Source organism: Pomacea canaliculata, linkage group LG3 (assembly GCF_003073045.1).
Source record: "Pomacea canaliculata isolate SZHN2017 linkage group LG3, ASM307304v1, whole genome shotgun sequence".
Classification (NCBI taxonomy): Eukaryota; Metazoa; Mollusca; class Gastropoda; order Architaenioglossa; family Ampullariidae; genus Pomacea; species Pomacea canaliculata.
The window spans coordinates 38,934,995-38,956,842 of record NC_037592.1 but is presented as its reverse complement, the minus strand read 5'-3'; the positions used below and the strand labels follow the sequence as shown (position 1 = coordinate 38,956,842).

Genomic DNA, 21,848 nt, shown 5'->3' with positions numbered 1-21,848 from the left:
CATTTAACCTCTCGGTCTCTGACCCCTGGGCGTTGACTTGAAGGTTGAAATAGTTTCGGTGTCAAGGCTCGTCAGATTAGCTGCCAAGTTCTCAGATGTTGCTGTTGCTTGGATACAGCAGAGTAGTAACATGCACACGCATGCACGCGTACGCGCACACACATATGGACGCAAATAATAATAATTATCGTCTAATTATTATTACACCTTAAAGAGTAACTGTTCTTTTAGTATCATTCTCTTCATCCTTACTGACATCTGTCGAGCGGCTGGCTGTACGTTTGATGTTGTTGTCCTCAGTAACCTACATCAGCAGCAGATGTACTCCTCCTCGTTGCTTTACTGCATCAATATATCTGTCACATTATTGTCTGTATACACACATTACCTGCCTTGTGTTTATGGTTTACGGCAGATGGCAAGCTGCTGGTGCGCCCACCCATGAGTGCAATGAGATAATGACTAGCGCCACTGTTCCCAGCAAAGATATTTCCTCGCACTTTGTCCCATAAATAATGCGAGTAAAGAAAGACATGTTGTTTATTGTTACAATGCATACTTTAACTGCTGCCGCTCCGTCTGAGGGACAAAACTCTCAGAGTATCAGAAAACCAAGAAAATCAGACTGGAATCTTCTTCCATCCGCCAACAAAGAAGATCACATCAGGGAAAGAAAAAGTCCGCGGAAGGAGAGATCGAATGGGCTCCTCCTTCCTCACGTGGCTTAGACATAAACCACCTTCCTTCTTACTAGCATCTTACCTGCGCGTGTCAAGGTACTCTGATGACGTCAGCTCTCCTATCTGAAAGTATCATACTTGTTCTTCCAACATGGTCTTCCCCAGGTGAGCTAGAACCTGCAGTCTGCGTATTAGTGTATACCCTGGGTGAGGGCCAAGCATCCTCAGGTGCTGCCTATGGGTTTTACTGCCTGATTCCATTACAGCTTTCAGCCTTCTGGACAGACCTACTTACGAATTATTTGCCCTTTCTTTCACTTCTTCTTGCTCCTAATCGCCCCCTGATCTTACTTCTTACTACATACCCTTAACATTTATGACAGTCCAATCTCAGTTCGGCACCATTCGCTCTTGTCTACTTGTGTCTAGTAGAAAATTGTAGTTGTCGTGTAACTTGATTTGTTGTTTTTTTAGGGGGGTGGTGAGGAGGGTAGGTAAAATGGAAAATGGGTGACAAGCAGGATATGCTATCCGCGGCTCCTGTTTGTTCTGTTTTTGTTTCCTTCCGCCAGCTGTTACTTTCGTGTTACTGCTGATGCAACAACATTTTGCAGGTTTTCAGCCATGTGAGGTTTAATGTCTGTAATATATTAAACAGTAAGACAGCCATTGAAAGACTTTTCATGACATGTGGTGCGAATGAAAAAAGTCCTCAGCGCCTGGCAAGTTGGGAACCACCTCCTTGAACATTTTCCCAGCGGTCACCCTCAGTTCAAACACATCGAGCAATATTATTATACTCGATATTAATGGTTAAAAATACTGTAACCTTGTTTTTATCATTTATATTTTTCCAGTTTCAAACTGACAGTTTGCTTTGTGTTACCTTTCATGTCTTCGTGGGGTTCACTGTGGAACTCTCAGTGTCAGGGTTTGCCCGAAATGCGATCTGGAAGCAGAAGGTCCAGAGTTCACAGATGAGGTCTTCCCTGACATGACAAACACTCAACTGTTTGTGTTGTCGGGTTCACCAACGGCACAATGAGCTCTGGCTGTTGGCCATGTTGACTTGGACTGGGCAGGTAGATGCAGTCGGGTATTTGAACCCTCTTTGTACTCATCAGGAAGGCCATCAGCTTCTTTCGGCACTTTCCATCTCCATCGCTAAAGAACACTTGGACCCTACAGCGATGACAAACAACAGCGATGAGCCAATGGATGATGCGTTCATTGATACTTTGCCAGACTCTCGTGCGACGAGGTTTGGTGAAAAATAAGAAAAAAAAGCGCAGTTATTTCCCCATTGGCTTTCCCTGGGGATACATGGTAGTTGTACCTTCTAGAAAAGTCGACATCAGGAGCCTTAGGTGTCTAAGCGATTGTGGATTTATCACCAACACAGGTGTTGGTCTTGAATACTTGGATTCGTGTTTCAGTATTAGCAAGCAAAGTCCAGGTCTGGCAATAGATGGGGACTACTAACCTGTATTTGTAATAAACCTGATGGCGCTTTTCCCCCCAATTCCTCTCAGCCTGGCCATTGCTGCTGTTGCTGTTCAATCTCCCCTGCAGCTGCCATCTTTGGGTAGATGAAGCCCAAGGACTTGTCTGTTCCCCTCCTCGAGCGGTCCTCTAGTTTAATTACTCCAAACTTCATGATGAGATTTTTCACACCGTTTGGCGGTATTTATTACCAACTCTATATTTCAGTTTCTCGGAAATACAGCAGTGACCTCTTTGGGATAAAAGATAAGCCTTCGTGAGCAAACTTATTATTTTTCATACCATGTATTTGTGACAGGCAGAATACACGAGGGACACGGGCTGGGGGTAGGGTAGGTCAGGTGACATTTTGAGTGGCTGGTGCCACGATATGGTGAACTGGTGAATGATATGAAGCACAGCGTGGGGACGAGATGCCTGGTGTGAGCTCCTGTGTCGACACATCCGCTTCCCACCAGGAGCTGCGCCACAGAAGGTCTCACCCACAGTCTACAAGCCACAGGCGAGACCAGCTCCACAGAATTGGCAGCAGCAAAATAAATCTTAGGGACGCCAGAGTTCGTACAGTCAACATCAGCATCACCACTAGCAACAACAGCAACAACAATTTTTTTCTTAACATTGCGAAACAGGAACTGCTGACTCAGCAAGTCCCAGCAACCGGCCACACCTGGACACGTGACGAACTATATATGACGGCTCCTGACGCGTGGTTATTCCTTTCATGTAATTTTTTAAAATTTTATTCTCAGTGTACCTTTAGGATGGCGGCAGAATAAAATTTTTTGAATCTTGAATTGTCATTCCCCATTCGCGCCTCTAGAAAATGAAATATCCAGACCAGTGGACGGAGACAGAGGGGTGGGTTGCTGCTCTGTTCGTCAGACCGACACGAAAAAGTGTGGGAGGACCAGTTTGTAGGTCTGTATTTCAGACTGACACGGACAGCTGACTAATAGTCATCTGACTGGCATTCATAACATCCACGGAGGGGTGAGTGGTTCATCAGTCTCATGCCGATAAAAGCTGAGGAGAACGCTCGTCTGACTGACAGATGGAGAAACCGAGCAGGGATGACTGGTTGGCCTCTGTCTGCCCTGGAGGTGCACAGTCACAGGCTGGTACCCCAGAGGTTGCGACTTTGCAATGATCCCGTTAACGAGGTTGCCATGGCAGCGCCTCTGAAACCGTTAGTTCCGGGTGCAGACATCAAGGTTGATGTCCTTGGAAAGCACAGCCTAGCTGTTCTCATGGAAAACCCGTCTTTTAAAATCCTAAACATAATCTGTGTCGGTTTTTTTAAACAGAGTGAAATGTCAGGTCTTAGCTTTTCACAAATTCATTTTATGTCCAGCCTTGGAAATTTTTACAAAGATGATTTTGAAATGTTTTTATCGCTTTCAAGTTTTCAATGAAACACTTTAATGGGGTAGACACCCCAAACGATTATTCATTAATTCTTTTGAAAAGGTTTTTTTTTTAAAACTAAAAAATTTGCTAATTTGTGTTTCGCTTTTTCCTTCAGAAAGAGAGTTTTCTATAAAGAAAAAAGTACAACCAATTAGCGAGGTAACTCAGGCCTGTTGATAAACTTTTACTCCTCTCACGAGAAAACCACGAACATCCTTGTTGGCTGGTAAAGATTAAATGTGATAATGTTCCTTTTACCACAACAAACTCGACAATCTTGGCTAAAGTATAAAATACAGCACCAGGCCTTTGGATTTTTTTATTTCAGATATTAACTGTGATTTTTTTTGTCAAAAAGAATTTGCGCAAACTGGGAGACGAAGGGTGAGATGAGGCCATCCTCAAGGCTGAGGATCCAAAGCTCTCGGTGCAAAGTCATTCGGTTAGAAACATTTTTAGGAACCAGCATGTTTATTCCAGCAGCTGTTACACGAAATGAAGTTTCTTGAATACATGCAACGAGCTTGAGGTGTGAGGCTGGCATGAACAAACAGCTTCACCTCAGACTGGAGCGACGGCGCATGCGCGGCATGCAAGCTACACAAAAACTGGTACGAGCACGGGTACGAGTGCACACAGGTTGTCTTGGATACATTGTCTCATAATGATGACATAAACGGGATTCACACTCAAACTACTCCTCACCCTCACCCTCACCCACACCCGAAATAGTCTTCGTCTGAGCATGAAGTGAACGTTCAGGCTTGGAAAGGAAAAATCTGAAAACGTCAAACCTACATCTACAACAGAAATAAGGACAACAACGATGATGATAATAACGATAATGATAATGTGACAAACACTGGGAACCACGACGACAATTAAAGTCAAAATACACAAAACATTTGCAGCGCCGACATACTTGACATCGCTGATGTCTGGTGATAAGATCACGTGATGCGGAAGTCGCCGCCTGGGAGGCAAAGACCAAGTCGAAGCCGATTTCGTTTGTTCAAGTTCATCGACCGACGATGTTCAGTGTGATTTTTAAATATATTTGTTTCCGTTGTTTACGATTGAAAAAATATTGAGGACCTCGGGCTGCTGAGGACCCTGAGAGAGGAGGACTGTATAGGAAACGGATCCATTTTATTCAGTCTTTACACGTAAGAAAAAGAGAGAGAGAGAGAGAAACGGGAGAAGAGGAAATAGGGAGAAAAGAAAAGAAGGAAGAAAGAATTATGCACAGATAAAAAAGCAAACTGTTCTTCACTAGTTGCACTACTTCTTCGTGAACTTCGCCTTTACAATGTTTGCCATGCTGGGTGATGGAGGGTTAAAGAAAAGTCTGCGCAAATAAATCTTACACACTCTCTCTCTCTTCATGCATCGTGATACGTAAAAAAAAACCAACTGACTTTCAATGAACAGATGGCACAGGTATGGTTATGATGCAAAGATTGTAGAAACGTGAAGCTTTAGCTGATGGTAAAACCAATTTTTATATATATTGCAAAGACAGCAGAAACCTCGAGATTTTCTTGATGGTAAAACCAAATAACAGTTGAAACAAACAAGGAAGGAAAAACAATGTCAGTGGCATAGAGAACTCAGACCAAACTTTGTTTATCATATTATTCCCATCGGTCAAACACTCGGGACCAGACCAAGCAGCAGCCTGAGGCATGTTGCAGGTACGACCAAGAACAGGTGTTTGTCACAAACAGTTATTTATACATAAACAACATTCCAGGCTTTACCTCTTCTTCCTAAAATTCCAATGAGGTGATTTTTTAAATGTCAGTTGGATCAGATAAAGATTTAATTCTAGAATCTGGTTTATTGGCAATAAATATATTTTTAAAAGAAAATCCTGTTCGTAAACAGCATGAATTTAGAGTTATGTTTTCTTGTCTGGGGTACGGGTATACGAGGCGATGAGGGTATATCTGCTGAGGCAGCAGAAGTGAAACCAAATATTCGCTCAGGTCGCCGCCGCCGCGTCGCGTTCGCTCCGCGCGTCTTAACACAAGCTTACGCGCTTTCTGCCGCCCGTGTGCCGCGCCGCTCCGTACCTACGCTCCTACATGATGCCACCACGGCTGGTAGCTTTCACTTGTCTGGATTTTGTTGTTGTTGTTGTTATTTTGCTGTTTGGTGCCGCGTTTTGTTTTTTTTTTTTTTTTTTTTTTGTTTTTTTGTTTTTTTGTTTTTTTGTTTGTTTTGGAAATGGCAAGGTGCGAAGCAGATAATGAAAACTGAAAGACACGGTGTTGGCGTGTGCCTTCACCATCAGCGACAAGGGCAACAGCATTACTTCGACTACAACTGCCAGGATGTGGTTTATACCTGCGGATACTTATAAGACTATGAGGCTGCCAGTTATGTTTAATCTTTAGTGTGACACCCACCTGCTTTCTTTCGTCCCCGCCGTGCGCGGCTTCTAAATCTGTTTACAAGAAAATAAAAGCATGGCGGTGGTTATAGTATAGTAAGAGATAAGAAAATAACTATCCGGTTTGTGGTCCAACGAATAAGCGCCGGGATGATGAAAGGACAACAGGTCAGAGGGAATTGTAAACAGTATTCTAGCGGTTAACAGCGATCTGCAGACAGCCACACTGGTTGTTCACGAAATTGTCCAGAAACCTTTGAGACTTTAAATGCTGCTGACACCAGTAGAAAGGACAGGGGCATTAGCAAACATATAGCACGTCCATTAGCCTAATATTAACATATTAAGTAAGGACATGCTTTACACTGTAGGTAAAGTTGATGAAGGAGAAATGTCAAAGCTGTACAGAAGGACCTTCAGACACCAAAACTTTAAACTACTTTCCTCGCGACTGTCGGTGCAGAGGCGGCTGTACTAAAACATTTGGCTTCTTCCTTTGTTGTGCTGATGGCATGTGAGTAGTAGTAATTTTAAGATACAAATACACACTACACTACACTACACTACACTACACTACACTACACTAACCAATCACAAAACACCTTTTTCGCGATGCTCCAGCAGGCCCGCGCCGATGTGTTTTCGATGCCGTCCGGCCGCCGCTCGACAAGAAACGTCGATGGAATCGTCAGAGGAATGTCTGGATGATGACAACGCAGATATTGCACTAAAGTGTTGAAACACATGACTGTTTGGCACTGATGTCAAGTCTATCACGGGAACGACTTGTAAAAAACTGTGATGGGTTCGCCAGAGAAGACTAATGGTGATGAGAGTTGATGTCAGCAGAGAAAAAACAAAAGGCGACAGACAAGGAACCAGTCCAGAACAATGCCAGCGACGCCATAGTACCTGTCAGTACGACAGGCACTAAAACTACAACAGATTCAAGCAGAAAAAGAAAATTCAGAGAGCTGCCCCTCAAGTTTGTGAGGTGAAGGGACATTACCTTCCCCAATCCATGTATCGTGTTTACGGCCTGTGAGTGCAGAATGGTAAAAAATAAAGAGAGAGCTGAGAGACATGCAAATTACATTCACATTGTTTCCATTGGCCCGTGTGCTGGCATGTCCTGTAAGAAGGTGCTGCTACAGGGTACTCTACTCACACAGAAGAAAGTGAAAGTTCTAGGAGGCGTTCTTACAGAGGACACCCCAAAAGAAGTTTTATTTAATGAAAGTAGCATGGGGAGTGTCCTGGCTGGGACTGGCCTACCTGTGATAGGAAAGAAAACAATTGTCAATGGTCATGACACCATCAGTCGTCAAAAAATGATGACACGATTATATACAGAGAGAGAGAGAGATCTGTAAAAACTCGTGACAAACTCATTTTACAAAAAGTCATAATCGGTTGTCAAAAGTCGTTACACGGTCGCATATCTTGGCATCATCAGAGAGGAATAAAAAAAGAATTGTTAGGACTCTTTTTCTTGTCTGTTATTAGCACAAGATAACAATATTTTGTGTGAAAAAAGGTGAAAAAAATCAGAAAAGAGAAGAAGAGGCAGAAAGAGCAAAGAAAGGTATGAAACATATGTTGCATGTAACACTGAGAACATCAAGCGGGTATCAACACTTCAAAGGCGTCTGCTAATAACGACAACCCTGAATTGAGCGGACAATGTAAACAAACAAGACTGGCAAAGCCTCGGAGTGAAGTGGGCAGACGATGCGAGCAAAGAAGGAGCAGCATCCAGCGAAGACCTCCTCCTGGAAACACGATGCAGACTCTTCTCTGAAAACCACCCGACGGGTACAGCACTCGGGGTGCGCATTGCTTCCCTTGACATTTTCTTGGCTCCTCCTCCTGGTGCTTCATGAGCTCTGACCTCCACTTCCCACGATTTCTTCTCGTCAAGCAAGAAGGGAAACAGCAATGAAGGATGTGTCAGAGGTGCGGTGGAGCAATGGATGATAATACTGGCTGAGACATATTTCAAAGGTTAAACGATTGTTAAAAAATAAAAGATTTTTTCACAGATTTCGTGGGATTTCCGCAAATGCTAAGAAATGTGTTTGTGGAGATGAAAGGGAGATAAAGTTTCTTGAAAGAAGGTTGAAGGGAGAAAAGAAAATCCAGTGAATGAAGGAGTGACTGAAGGACTATAAGAGCCACCAACTCCAATGTCTTATATATATATAGTGTGACCGTGCACGTGGCAAGGGTACAACGTGTCAAGTATAATTTTTCGTGTTTTCCACACATGAGTACAATGTCTATGAACAAATCACAACAAAGCAGATCAACTTTCCAACTTATTTTCCGAAGTATGCGCCTTATTTTCGCTCTACAGAAAAAGGTTTATCGCCTCAGCAGCTTCACTCAGAACTAAACTGTTCTCGCCGAGCACACGTGATGGTCGCTGTGGCATCTGTGAAGATGCTTCACAGAACCTGATCATACCCAGCATTCATTGCGGCCAACCACAGCAAACACACTCCCCTGCAGGTGACTGTTCACAGACAAAAATATGTCTGGAGGAGGAGGAGGAGGCTAATGGCCATGGCTTCACTTTTTGCATCTTTGTTTTGCTTTGGTTTATCGTTTTGCTTTTTGTTTTACCTTCTAAGTGGTAGTGAGGCTGTTTAAAGATGGCATCCACCTCAAAGTAAGCTCGTACAGGTAACTACAGGTAACTAACTATTTCGTGCCGTGGGCAGAAGTATGCAGGTAGATGTTTCTCACAGACTTTTCCAGAAGTTTAAACATTACAAGAGACAAATGGCGAATTTTGTCAGAATGTTCTCTGACAAGCAAGAAAAAGAGAGAAATTCTGACATTTTACACATGATTATCTTTATCTGAATTCATCTTATAATATCAGTGTAGTAAATAGTAATATATTGTCATTTATTATTCAAATTAAGTTATTAGAATAGCAAATATAAATATTTTATATTTTTGTAGAGATCAGCGATATAAAATAAACTAATAGTGGAGTGTAAAAAGATAATTAGGGTTAGCATAGTGTAGCAACCAATTAGAATATAAATGCTGCTGTAGTAATTAGCAAGAAATAACTGCCATTATTAGCGGCATATTAATACATTATTAATGTAGTAATTAGCGGTGTGAATTGTGCTAACAACAAAGACCATTTATTTAATGTTATTAGCGTAGAAATTAGTGGTTTATGAATAATGAGTATTGTGTGTGTATATATGCATATCATTATTAGTGTACTACTTAGAAATGATGACTAAGGTTAATAATTTAGTATTTAGCGGTACATGAATAATGTCAGTAGCTTCTTTTATGTCCACTAACCACTTGTGGTTTATTTCAGTGACATGGGTGATAATTGCTAACAAAACATACAAGATGAAGACAAATGTAAAACTGAAAACATAAAGTCCGGGACCTATTATTAGACATATCATTACACTCCTAGTCTCAAGCCGAAGAAAAGTCTAGAACGAATCTGGTTTTGTCTGTTTGATGTGTAAAAACTGATTTTTTTTATTTATTTATTTTTTTTTTTTTTATTTTTGTGGGGAGGAGGGAAAACATCAAGAGTCAGATAAGGTCTGTACCCCCTCCTCCATCTCTTTCTCTCTAACGGCATCTCCCTTCCTTCTCCCTCTCTCCTCCCCCAGTCACTCCTCACTTCTCTCAGTTCTCTCTGTTGCATCTAACGGTCTAATGACGGGCGGTAACAACTTTTGTGCCTCATAAATAAGGGAGATGATTACACTTCACGACAAATATTCTAAAAGCGGGGAGATGGTATCAGACCTCTGTATATCTCTGAAGCTTTGGTCTGAAAGTACAGCTCGAGCTCCCTGTGTTCTGGCACCAGACTAAGGAGTGTGTGGGGAAAGCTGGAATACCCGACGGTTGGTGGAAATAATAATGCAATACACACACGAAGACCCCCACAAAATAACGATCAGGTACAGAACTCCACCATTTGGTAAGGATATTTCTAATTTTATTCAAGTTGAATTCTAGGTAGCGGTGGGGTGTGGGGTGCGGAGAATGCAAGTTCAGAAGAAAAACAAAGGAATGGCATCACAATAGGTGTACACAAGTCCCTGGCACAACATAGAAGGCTTTGCTGTATTTCTGACGAAAGGCTGCGGGGAGGAGATAACCACAGCAGGTCGGGGCATGAGAAAGCATGGGAACGGCGCGCGGTGAACCACTCACCTTGCTGACTGGGGTCGCTCGCATGTCACGTGCTTAGACTGCGGCAGGACGTTCGTAACCGATAAGTGTATTTATAATCCCGAGCTAAGACTGGTGTTAACAAAAGCAAATACCCGCATATCTTGATGGGAGACGGATAAACTGGATAAACACTGTTTCTGCCAAACTGGCATCGGAAGGTAGAACTGGTGCTGAAGCTAGAAAAAAGGTCTTTGACAAATAAATGCTGCAAACAATTGTAGATGGAATTTAGCATTATGGACTGGTCATGTACTGAACACCTTGTATGCAGCTTGTAATACGAATCGATAGCTCTGAATAGACCCATTGTTTAATCAGTTAAAATATCTCTGACTTTAGAGAATATTCCAAATCCTGTAAGGAGCTATCAGACGGGGCTGCTAAGTATGTACTCTTACTTTTCAATAATAATAATAACAACAAAAACAACAACAACAATAATAATAAAAAACATCAACAAGCGTCCACACCGCAGAGAGGACCCGAAGAAGCACAGAGTGGGAGGCGATACACAGAGACCCTGAGACAATACACACCCACAGCAACATTTTTCAGAGATTAACTTGTCTTTTCACTACTATCAAGGTTTTAACTCGCGCTGCCAAGTATATGCCAAGCTTCACACTTTAACTGATTCAGTCCATGCAGAAGTTTCTTGTTGTGACAGACAGTGGGTGGGGTCACTGGCGTGGATGTTTTCATTACTCACCTGCTTCCAGTGCTCCATGCAATAGTTGCGAAGAACAATCTTCCAAATCATCTAAGAAAATATTTGTAGGGTAGCCCATGTGAGGGTTTGTATGGTGAGCAAGAATGTGTGTGGGTGCTAAATCTGTAGCCAGGTGTGGCTGATGTGCTCAGATGTGTCCTTGTCCTGTTGTCCAGAGAAGGTGTTGGACCTGTCTGTGGGTCGACATTAGTGTAGGACTATAGTCATGTGGGCCTAATTGTCCACTACACACCCCATAGTTCTGAACTTTCCATCATCTCTGTTCCATCATCATGTTACCTGTGAATGTTTAGTTGCCGATCTGTGAGACAAACCAGTTGCACAAACAAAACCTGCTTCGTCACCTTGACATTTGGTTTGAGGGAGGAAATGCCGAGCTGCGCAACTGTAGCGAGTGTAGCAGCTGATGGCTTCCTGCTGCAGTCTCCCCTCGTCTCCTCGGCTTCAGACTCTGGGTCTGTCCCAGAAATATTTACAGTATCTCAATGAAGGGACGTGATCATGGACTCGATCTACTGGTGACGTGATCACGTGTTTGGTATTTTAAGTGACGTCATCATGGACTCCATCTATGGTGACGTGATCACGTGTTCGGTATTTTAAGTGACGTGACCCTTTGTTTAGTATCCTGTAGACATGCACGGTACGCTTTGATGGATGAACAATTAAACGGATGTCTGGCTTCAACAGAAGCTGCTACTATATATATATTTAAAGCTCATTTCTACAGCCCCGGATGTTAGAGCCCGTGAGTGGAGCTGGAAACTTCTCACCAGTCGTCATGCTCGCCTTGTCTTGTGTGCGTCGGGTCAGAAGGACCGGCATGCTTCGTTTGGCCCTACAACCATAAAAACTCCATGTCAACACCATTCTTTCTCAAAAGCGTGGCCACATTACAGGCTCATCTGGTTGTGTGGAAAGACTCAACAACACGCATCCTTTTAAATTGCAGGAAAGTCTTATCTCATTTCCAGACACAGACGTGCCCGGAGGATCCATTCACTCTGTGAAGCTTATAAACATTTTTTCAAATAGAAAAAGTTGGTGTAAACTCCTACCTAGACAAAAAAAAGTTATTTAAACCTTCTTAAAACTCAGTCACCGAGAGCAAACAGACTTACCGAAAATTCCTGCACCGGGAGAAAATAAAAACTGACTTGTGTACATCATCATTAATAATCTCCCTGCTGGGACCTGGGTGAGGACAAGTCAGGTGTGTGCACACCCACGTGTGGTGTAACCCACCCGACACTCGCACTCAGTGTGTCTACAAGTATCCCCCTGTCTGCTAAATATCTGATTCTTGGACTATATTGGTGTCTTCCCTACAGTCGACTAATCCAACATCTCAAATCAGATACAAATAGTTTGAACCCTGCAGGGTGTAAGGTGGGCTGTGGACTGTGTTATCAGTGTCTAGGGCCCCTTATCTCCCTACTCCGCCTTCACCCTCCCTATTAAATCAGGTATGAATGTGGCGAGTGGTGGAAGCTTTCTAGTGATCATCACCCAAGATTCGAACCTGCTTTACAAACCGTTTGCTTTACCCTGAAATCTCGTGTGGGAGCCTCATATTTATTCGCTGCACCCGACCTCAGGGTGGGTGTGTCTGTGAAATGCTGCAAGATGGAAAACTCACTTTTTTTGTGAGAGCATTAAAGGAATAGGTTTTTTTTTTTTCTCAAATAATCATTTTCATGACTTTCAGAGATGAAAGATTTTGACTGAGTGGAAAGTTAATTGACCCAGTTTAGTCTTGATGATTTTGTTGCTGCACTTTGTTTACCTCTACACATTCCAGTTCAAGTACCTAAAAATTCTCTTATTTTGTTCCCACATTAAAATTCCTATTTATGAAAGAGAGGCTAGGGGTTGGGAAAGTCAAACGACGCAGTTTTCAATGTACAAGATGTTAAGATCATGTTTTTCTGTGATATATGATTGTTTCAGCAGCAGCAACATCCAGACATGATGGTGGCCATTCCATTACTTGTCGTCTGCTCCTTGGTCTTTGTCTCAGCCAGCGCCCAGAGAGCCAACGGCAAAACAACGAAATCCCCGGGGTCTGTACACTGTTCTCAGTTCATGTTACTAAATATAATGAGCTCCTCAATCCAGTCCTGATGTGTATTTATACAGTTCTGAATGCCTCGAGTTCAAGACCAATCGTCATCGCTCCCTTTTTGGTGATTAACATAACTTATATAATTGTAATATAAGTGCATGTCTGTTAGTTATCGAGCGCATTAAAAGTTTTTTTTTGTTTGCAGGAGTCCTTGGTAGGGCTTGCTATAACAGGCAGAGAGTTGTACACTATATATAAAAAAAACACTATAGACACTCAACTATAAATACATGTTAACTATATATTTATATCAAAAACACTGTAGGCACATAACTATAAATCCCCGTTAACTCTCTTTTTATACATATATACACGATATATATAATTACATAACTATAAATACACATTAACTCTCTATATATAGAACTATAAATACACGTTATCTCTCTATATATCTATATATAACTATAAATACATATCTAGGGCTGTGGAGCACGAGAAGTGGCGAGTCAGCAGATCTACCACATACCCACCCACCTTCCCATCCTCGCCCCCTTCTCGTTTTTTTTCCTTTCATTACAACTCCAACAACCACAGCAGCCGCCAGCACGTCACGCCGCCTGGTGGTGGCCGTGCGTGCAGGGGACGTAACTCTAATCTCTACACAAACCACGGCTGCCAGCAGCAACATGAGACCAGGGTGTCTAGTTTTTAAAGAATAGTTTTTGGATAGAGTATGGTGTCCACTTTCATCTGCACCCTAGTCAGTGCTTGACGACACGCGTTATCAGGAGGACGGCGATGATGGCGGGGAGATGAGGATCACAGAAAGTTCTCGCATCTCACTTCCTGTAGAAAGCTTCATTAGAACTCCTCTGATACAAGTCTTTGAAAACCCACAAGAAAGGCGCCTGTAATTTGAAAAGTTTTTACTTTGTTGATGGCAGAGAAACGCTAGCCACCCAGTCCACCCGGCACCCAGCCTCATCATCCCTCACATCAGCTCGTGCTTTCCTCCTTCTCTCACTCAGGCCACAGCGCGCGCCTCACTCCGCGACCCCCTCCGGTGAAGGAAGGGCGTTTGCATCAACTCCACAAAAAAAAGACAAATTCCGATCAGCTTTAATATTTTTATAAACAACTATTCACGGTCGACATGGCGATGTTTTGTTTTCTGTCTCCACCGTGCGGCCTTCCGGTTCTGTGATTAGTCGCTGAAATATGTTAGTCTGAAAAAATATACAAAGCCTCGGAATTCCGCTAATAACATTGAACAAGCCATGAGGTGCTTTGCAAAAAGAATTGTTTAAATGTTCAAACAAAAATAAAAAAATGTTTTGAGAAAGTAAATAATTTTACGCAAATGAAGGTGACCTGCTCTCCCACAGCAGTCGGCGGCTATAAATGTGAAACACTCGGGCAAGTTCTAGGTTGATACAAAAGTAATGACAGAAGACAGCAGGAGGGTCCGGACATCAAGTGCAGGTGGGTGTGGCCTGTTTTCGAAGATCATTTACTGGAACAAAAAAGCTTTTCCATGCGATTTTTAAAAGTCTCCATCCCCGAAGATGCTGAATGACAAGGATGAACTCCGCTTGACAAGTGTTATAGTTCACTAGTTCAGACACTGTTGTTGTGTCGTCAGACACAGTAAGAATGTACTCATTATCTATCTTGCCGCACCTCATCATTTAAAGCGAAGTTTCTCCCAAATGCGCAGTTTTGAACAAGAAGGATTATCTTCCCAGCCACCGCCTTGTTTACCGGACTCACCTTTCTTCCGTTTGTTGACACGAGGCAATGGGAGGGAGTTATCTGCGCCACTTCTGTCTGCACGGAGGGGCAGGGAATACTTATCTGATTAACTGAATTGTTCCAGAAGGACCTGACACCGATCAAGCCGTCAGTACGAGGCTTTCAGTTTCACTTAAAGTGTTTTTCATGAAAAGTGAGGAAACGAGTGTGGACTGACTCACTACAGGTTCTTCTCGGGTTCATTTTGACATTTGTTTATTGTCAGGGCATTCGTGTTTATTTTGTTAAGATTGAGAAACACCGAATGACATTCTAAACACTATTTTCATTCCATTAAAGACCCGACTTCCGTTAAAATAATTGTGGAGAGGAAGGGGAAAGAAGAGCATTATAGGTGTTATTATTTCGATCTCACAGTCTTACGGAAATGTTTTGTGGACAAACTTTTTACAAGAGCAAAAACTCTGACGGATAACTCTTGGTATCTCGAACTTACGGCAAGCTTTGGTGCGAAAAGACTTTCAGGTAAACATACCTGTACATTCATGGATCCAGAACATTCTGCGTACCTGAGTGTAGACATACTGACAGGTGTACAGCGCCTACAAGCTCCATAGACACACTGAACACCTGTCCATAGACCTAACGTGGGCTCTCTCTATATATATATACTAAAATAGGTTATACACGTCTCCACAGCCCCAAGATGTTTTTTCTCGCTCTCTCTCTCTCTATATGTACATATAATAATTTAGACTTCCACCTGTCCACAGCCCCATCATGTGCTTTCTATATGTATATACTAATATAGACACACGTGTCCACAGCCCCAGCAGGTGCTTTCTCTCTCTATATCTATATATATATATACTTATAATATGTACACACCTGTCCACAGCCCGAACATGTGCTTTCTCTCTCTATATCTATATATATATATACTTATAATATGTACACACCTGTCCACAGCCCCAACATGTGCTTTCTCTCTCTATATCTATATATATACTTATAATATGTACACACCTGTCCACAGCCCCAACATGTGCATGGTGCAGCAAGTGATCGGCACCAACGAGAAGTTCTTCACGCACTGTGTGGCCCAACATCTCAAGATGATCTGCGAGCGACCCACGTGAGAAACTATGTCTACACTGGCTTTACCATCAGCTTTTCTCTTCTCCCTCCTTCTATTTCTCGTTCGTTTGATAGTTTGTTCATCACACTTTCATTCTATCTTGTTTCAGTTTTGTCCTATGTTTTTATTCACTTTTGTTTTATTCTTTCTCTTCTATAATTGTTGCAGTCTTTCTAACTTTAAGGTATTTTGCCATTTGGTTTTCTAGCCTGTTATTTTCTTGCTTCTTCTTTCTCTCCACCCCTTCTCTCTCTCTCAATCGCTTCTCTTTTTCTTGTCCATCCTGCGTTGTATTCTATCAAGGTATTGGAAAGTAGTTGGGGTCGGTCTGCCTATCCACTCGCTAGGAATAAGCACGGCACTTTAAGTGCTGAAAAATTTGACAAAAAGTTTGGCGAAAGAGTCTGATGGAGAGGAAGGGGGGTACTCTTATCACCCAAATCCCCAAAATAATTATATGCACCGATGTAATCACACGTCTGTAAAGCAGGTGCGCGGAAGAACTTTTCCAATGCGATTTTCTGGAGAGTTTGTGCATTTGAAGATGTTTTCATGTCAGGATGTATGTGTGGGAGGACGCGTGCCATCAAGTGCCAACTGGACGATTGGGTCTAGTGCATGAGTATTTTTAATTACAGTTATCGTGTGCGGGTCTACTAATTGTAGAAACTGATTAAAGAAGGAAAAACGTATTTTCTTCAATCGGTTAACAGAAAGCAAGGTCTGTGGCCGAGGTATCTCGCGAAATATGGCCTCCCACACTTGATTACGCTCGTCAAGATATCAATCTAAGCTTTTTCCATCAGTTCCTGGCGAAAACATGTTGCGCAACGAGATTTGTTCAGGAGGCTGGCAAACAGTGGAGTAAACAACAAATGCATCTGCTCTGACTGACCTGTCCGGAAACTGGAAGAAGCCAGAACTGGCATCAGAAGACAGGAGGGAGACAGGGTGACCTGCGTGAGGAAGACTTGCCAACACCAGGCATTCCCATTGTTCATGGAATGACAAGACCGACGATCTGGACGTCGATGTCATCAGGGCATCGTGACATCAACCAAGACAAACAGTTCGCCTGCCTGTACACTTGCCTCTATGCACCGAGGAAGCTTATTTATCCTGAGTAATGAACTTCCCGAAAAAGGTTATGTTGGCATGTTGGGATGAAACAGAAAAACAGTGTCAGAGGTTATTAAGATAAGCAAGCGTATAGTTTAAAGAAATATTACAAGTAAGGTTGAAGAATGTCCATTTAAAAACATTTGTCCCACTTTGAAAACTTGGAATTTAAAATCCCGTTAACCCTCTCTCTCCAAGCAGACAGAATCTGTCACAGGGTACAAGTGTACCCACAGTTGTTTGTGTTAAAACGACAACTGAGTTGTTTACACACGTGTCCCACTCTGTAAAATTGCAATGTAGGATACCATTGACCCTCTCTCCAACCAGACGGAATCTGCCAGGGGAGACCAGTGTACCGACAGTTTTATTGAAAAGACAACAGAGCTGTTTACACTACTGTACTCGCATCTGTAAACAGATGGAGGGTGGAGGGATCATGCACGCCTGTGAACTGGGTGGTTGCAATCCTGGATGGTGAATGGGAGGTCAGTTGGTGCACCTGGTGACTGGGAGAGGAGGTAAACATGTAATTGCTGATGAGAAAACGACAAGAAATGTCGGCATTAAAGCGAAATTATTTGACTTGTCTGTAGGTTCCTCAGCTGGGACTGCTGTTCTGGCTACGAGAAGGAGGAAGGAAAGGTTGGTTGTACAAAAGGTTTGTCTTTCCCTTGTATTCCATTCCTGTAACTTTTTTTTTTATGGTTTAGATGTATTTCCCTCTTTGTTTTATTTTGTGGGCGTGCTGTTTTAAACTTCTATACTCATCTGTCATCTATCCTTTGCCAAATGTTGATCAGAGTTCCAAATTCACAAAATTAACCCCAAAACAAGATTTTATTTATTTGGTTATCTCGCACAACTTTGGTAAACATGGCCGAGGATATTTTCCCGATTAAGAAGGCTAATGAGGCTAAGAAGGCGAATGCAAAATGTTTATTGTCAGAAAAACTAAATTAAAGCCTTCGCATATGAAAATGTTTGTGTCAAACTTGTTCTCGCTTCTGACAAATTTCCAGTTAGTTTCTTGGGTTTTTTGTTCTTCCGATTTATACAAATACTCTGTTTCCCATCAGCGTGTTTAATTTTTCGCATGATTTGAGCAATATTTCATTTTCGCACCCGTTGATTAAACAATTTTTTAATTCCGTTTTCTCTTGGGAAGAAGTTCCTGAAATAAAAAAAAAAAATTGCTTCAGGAAGGCAAAAGAAGGGGTGAAGTTGGGGGTGGGTGGGATGGGTTAGCATGCACTTAAAGAGCGAGTCTGTAGCTGCGAACTTTCCCCTGCGTTCCAAGTCGTTTGAGTGCCAGCAGGGCTGTGTAACGATGATGTGATGTCCTCTGATTGCCAGTGAAACCGTTGGGGAACCTGCTGGAGACGGCCGGAGACTTGGGGCTGTCGCAGTTTTCCCAGCATGCTGAGCGCAACAATCTGTCCCACACCCTGCGCCATGAGGGCGCCTTCACGGTCTTCGCCCCCGCCAATGAAGCCTTCGCCCAGACGACTCCCTACGAGAGGTAAGATGCCCACAGATATGAAACAACTGTTTTGTGGGTGAACTTCATGCACAGAGGTCAAGGTAATGAGAGGTTAACCATCAGCGGCAACACAAAACTGTTCTCTAACGCTTCCGTGATTAGGTGAATCGGTTATTTGAAAAGAGGGGCGGGTGAGAAACAAAAATATAACTTAATTAAAAACATGTGTTTTAATGATCACACTTCTTCATACAAACTTGTGAACAGTCATCGCCTTCAGTTGGTCTCACAGACTTGTGCTCCATGATGACCTGCGCTTCTTTAGGAAGTCAGTGGACCGTGACTCGCTGTGACACTACTGTTTGTCATTTCTTGCCCCGCCAAAGTTGGCAACTATTTTTATTTTAAACGCAAATAAATAACTGAACATGATAAACGACAGGACATGGGGAAACCGAACAAATGACATCTGGCCTCGCAAATCTTTGCTCTTTATCATCCAGTGATGAGCTAGTTATCCTGGAGCCAAATCTAAGATATAAGTCTACCGTCCGTACATCTTCTACCTGTTATAGAGATAACGAGGCAGACATTCGGTCCACCCCTTCCATTGATTACCCGATAGGTGAAGACACATGTCTAGGTGGTTATGTTACCTTTCGGCCCTCGATCTTCTCAGTTTCGAAGCGTCGCAAATCTTCTTTTCCTCCCATCTGCACGGCCGGAGCCATATACACTCTGCTATCAGCGAGCTTTGATACTGCCAAGTAACAAACAAACAAACAAAAATCTGGGTAGGAGGAGATGGGTAGATGACGGACGGGGCATGAGTAGAGTGAAGCAGCAAAAAAACCCCCAAAAAAACCCAAACCAAACAAACAAAACAAAAACAAACAAAAAAAAACAAAAACAAACAAAAACAAACAAACAAAACAAGAAAAAACCAACTGACGAGACGGTTGATAGAGGGGACAGCGTATCTTGACAGAAGCTGATTAATACAAACATGATGTTGGTTGTAAAGTCTTTTGTTTTCTTTCATTCTGCTATTGATTTGCTCTCTCTTTCAATGGCAAACAACAAGTATCCGAGTGTTGATAGTAAACCACTAGCTGGCCAGTCAACATCTGTTTCTGCTCACTCGATCCTCCATTTGTTTGTTTACCAGAAGCCTGCTGAACCCCGCTCACGGCAGCCAGTCCTTGTTGCTGTACCACGTGGCCCCGGGGAAGCTGACGCTGGACACGTTCCACGCACGTAGTCAGAACTTCGTCACGTTGTACGAGGACAAGAGAATCAGGGTCAACAAATATGCTTACGGGGTGAGTGCTGCTCACTTGTCTGTGGAGGGCTGAACGAGAGCAAGAGTGTGGACGTCTCGGCTCTCTACTGTCTCTGTCATCCAAAATTTAGTTGTGTACAATATGGGTACTAATTGGGCTAGAGGGTTAGGGAGAGATCTTGTGTGTGTGTAAATCCTCCAGTTTCCTTACCTTGAGTTATCTCCAGACAATCTGGATCACAGTCCCTAGCCAAGAACCGTCTGAGGAAAGAAAAGTGTTGGATAAGTTTCTTTAGGAAACACCAATTCAGCTAATTATGACACACTCCAGCTTTTTGAACCTCTCTCTTGTCCTTATCATGAAGACACAGTTTAATTACCTAGTTAACACGTCACATGACACTTTCACCCCTCATCTCACCCTGCTCATGATTTATTCTGCATTTGCCAGGAAAAGCTAAAGCCTATGACTCTTGGATTCATATCGGAGCCACAAAATTAAAGTATACCTTATTTTGTATTTCCATTGTAGGTGGCAACGGTAAACTGCGCACGCATCATACGAGCTGATGAAACGGCCACCAACGGAATAATTCACGTCATCGATGAGGTGAGCTGCCGGTGCTGGGAAGCGAACGTCGCGTTCGGCTTCGAAGAATGTTTTGCAACCTTCGCGAGACTTGAACGTGAAACGTGAGCCACGTGGGCAGAGTGAAAATGTTAGACAAACGAGCAAACTCCAGTCCTGGGCAAAATATTGAATGCACTTCACAACTTTACTTGCATCAACCAATTTCCTCAATGTTCGCATGAGTAGGGCGTGTATGCAGTGTGTGTCTGTGTGTGTGTTACAGTGTGTCTCTGTGTGTGTGTGTGTGTTACAGTGTGTGTGTTTGTGTGTGAGTGAGGGAGTGAGAGAGAGATTGCACTGTTTTTGCGCGCGCGTCTTTCGAAAAAAAAAACTGTGCCAGACAGAAATCTTAAGTGAAGTTCTCCATGAGATTTAAATGTTTTTTCCTTTTTCTTTCCCCTCATTGCTCTTACTTTCCAGTAACTTGTACCTGAAATATCTGACAAGCATGAGGTAGCTGATCTTCCCAGCTTTCTGTTCTCTGCCTCTTCCTTCAGTGTCCAAATAAACAAAAGAGAAAAAAACATTGAAAGGCAAATTCGGATTTAGTAAAGAAAATTTAAGTGATCTTGAGATTTAGACAACACAGAAAAATATGAGACAGTTTTTTTTTATATCTCTCGTCTGTAATAGCAAAGGGAAGAAAAAGAAAACGAAGAGACTAGTTTGGAGCTCTCTCCGATATACACACCGCATAATGCAACACTAAGAGTATCAAGATGCACAACTTTGGGTTTTTCTTACCTCCTCATGCCCTCCTTCATTCTTATGAGCAGCAGCTGGAACTGACATTTTTGTGTTCTACATCCACTCTATCATTGACGATAAAGATGCGCGCGCATGTAGACAAGACAGGCCTGTTGTATCTCATAATGTGTCGTTAGAGGAAGGCACTACTTGACGATAATCGACACAAGATGCATCCTTGATCTGCTTTTATGAGCCTGTTTGCTTGAGTTTTTTTTTTAAATCATTTAATAGTTTGTTTACCTGAAGCTGCTGCTTAGCCCGCACACGCTCCTCAGAAAATCCTGCTGGTTGTAGGGAGGAGCTAGGACCCTTAGAACATCCCTTGGTTTTATTAAAGTATCGTTAGTCCTGAACATGTCTAGTTTTACTGAAATTATCTCTAGTCCTTGCAAACTTCCGCTATTTGATATAAAATGTTGCCTGTAGAAAATCCAACTAGAATAATGGGCGTCAACAATAATCTGACACTTAGAAAATCCACCCTAGTTTCATGAATGTTTTTTTCTGGATTTAAAAAAACTCCGCTAGTTTTATGGACCTCTATCTGGTCTTTAAACAGCTCAGTTTTACTCTACCCTTGAGAATGTATTTTAAAGACCATTAAAAATAAACCTAGCTTTATGGAGCGAGCTCTGGGCCTGGCTCCTGCATGTTACTAACGGGTGGATGGAGGA

General features: G+C 42.6%; 1 protein-coding gene across 2 annotated transcripts in view; it reads left to right on the top strand.

Annotated features, from left to right (window-relative positions):
- LOC112558795 (transforming growth factor-beta-induced protein ig-h3-like) overlaps positions 1–21,848 on the top strand; it is a 30,143-nt gene that overhangs the window by 4,462 nt on the left and 3,833 nt on the right. The window contains exons 2-7 of one of the 2 annotated variants that reach the window (XM_025229462.1): positions 12,905–13,014; positions 15,808–15,906; positions 17,625–17,689; positions 18,385–18,550; positions 19,680–19,833; positions 20,326–20,403. In XM_025229462.1, the coding sequence (XP_025085247.1) occupies positions 12,920–13,014; positions 15,808–15,906; positions 17,625–17,689; positions 18,385–18,550; positions 19,680–19,833; positions 20,326–20,403 (657 nt within the window). In that variant the 5' untranslated portion in view covers positions 12,905–12,919. Of the gene's footprint in view, positions 1–12,901; positions 13,015–15,807; positions 15,907–17,624; positions 17,690–18,384; positions 18,551–19,679; positions 19,834–20,325; positions 20,404–21,848 lie in introns of both variants that reach the window. The other variant, XM_025229461.1, reaches the window with a different exon arrangement.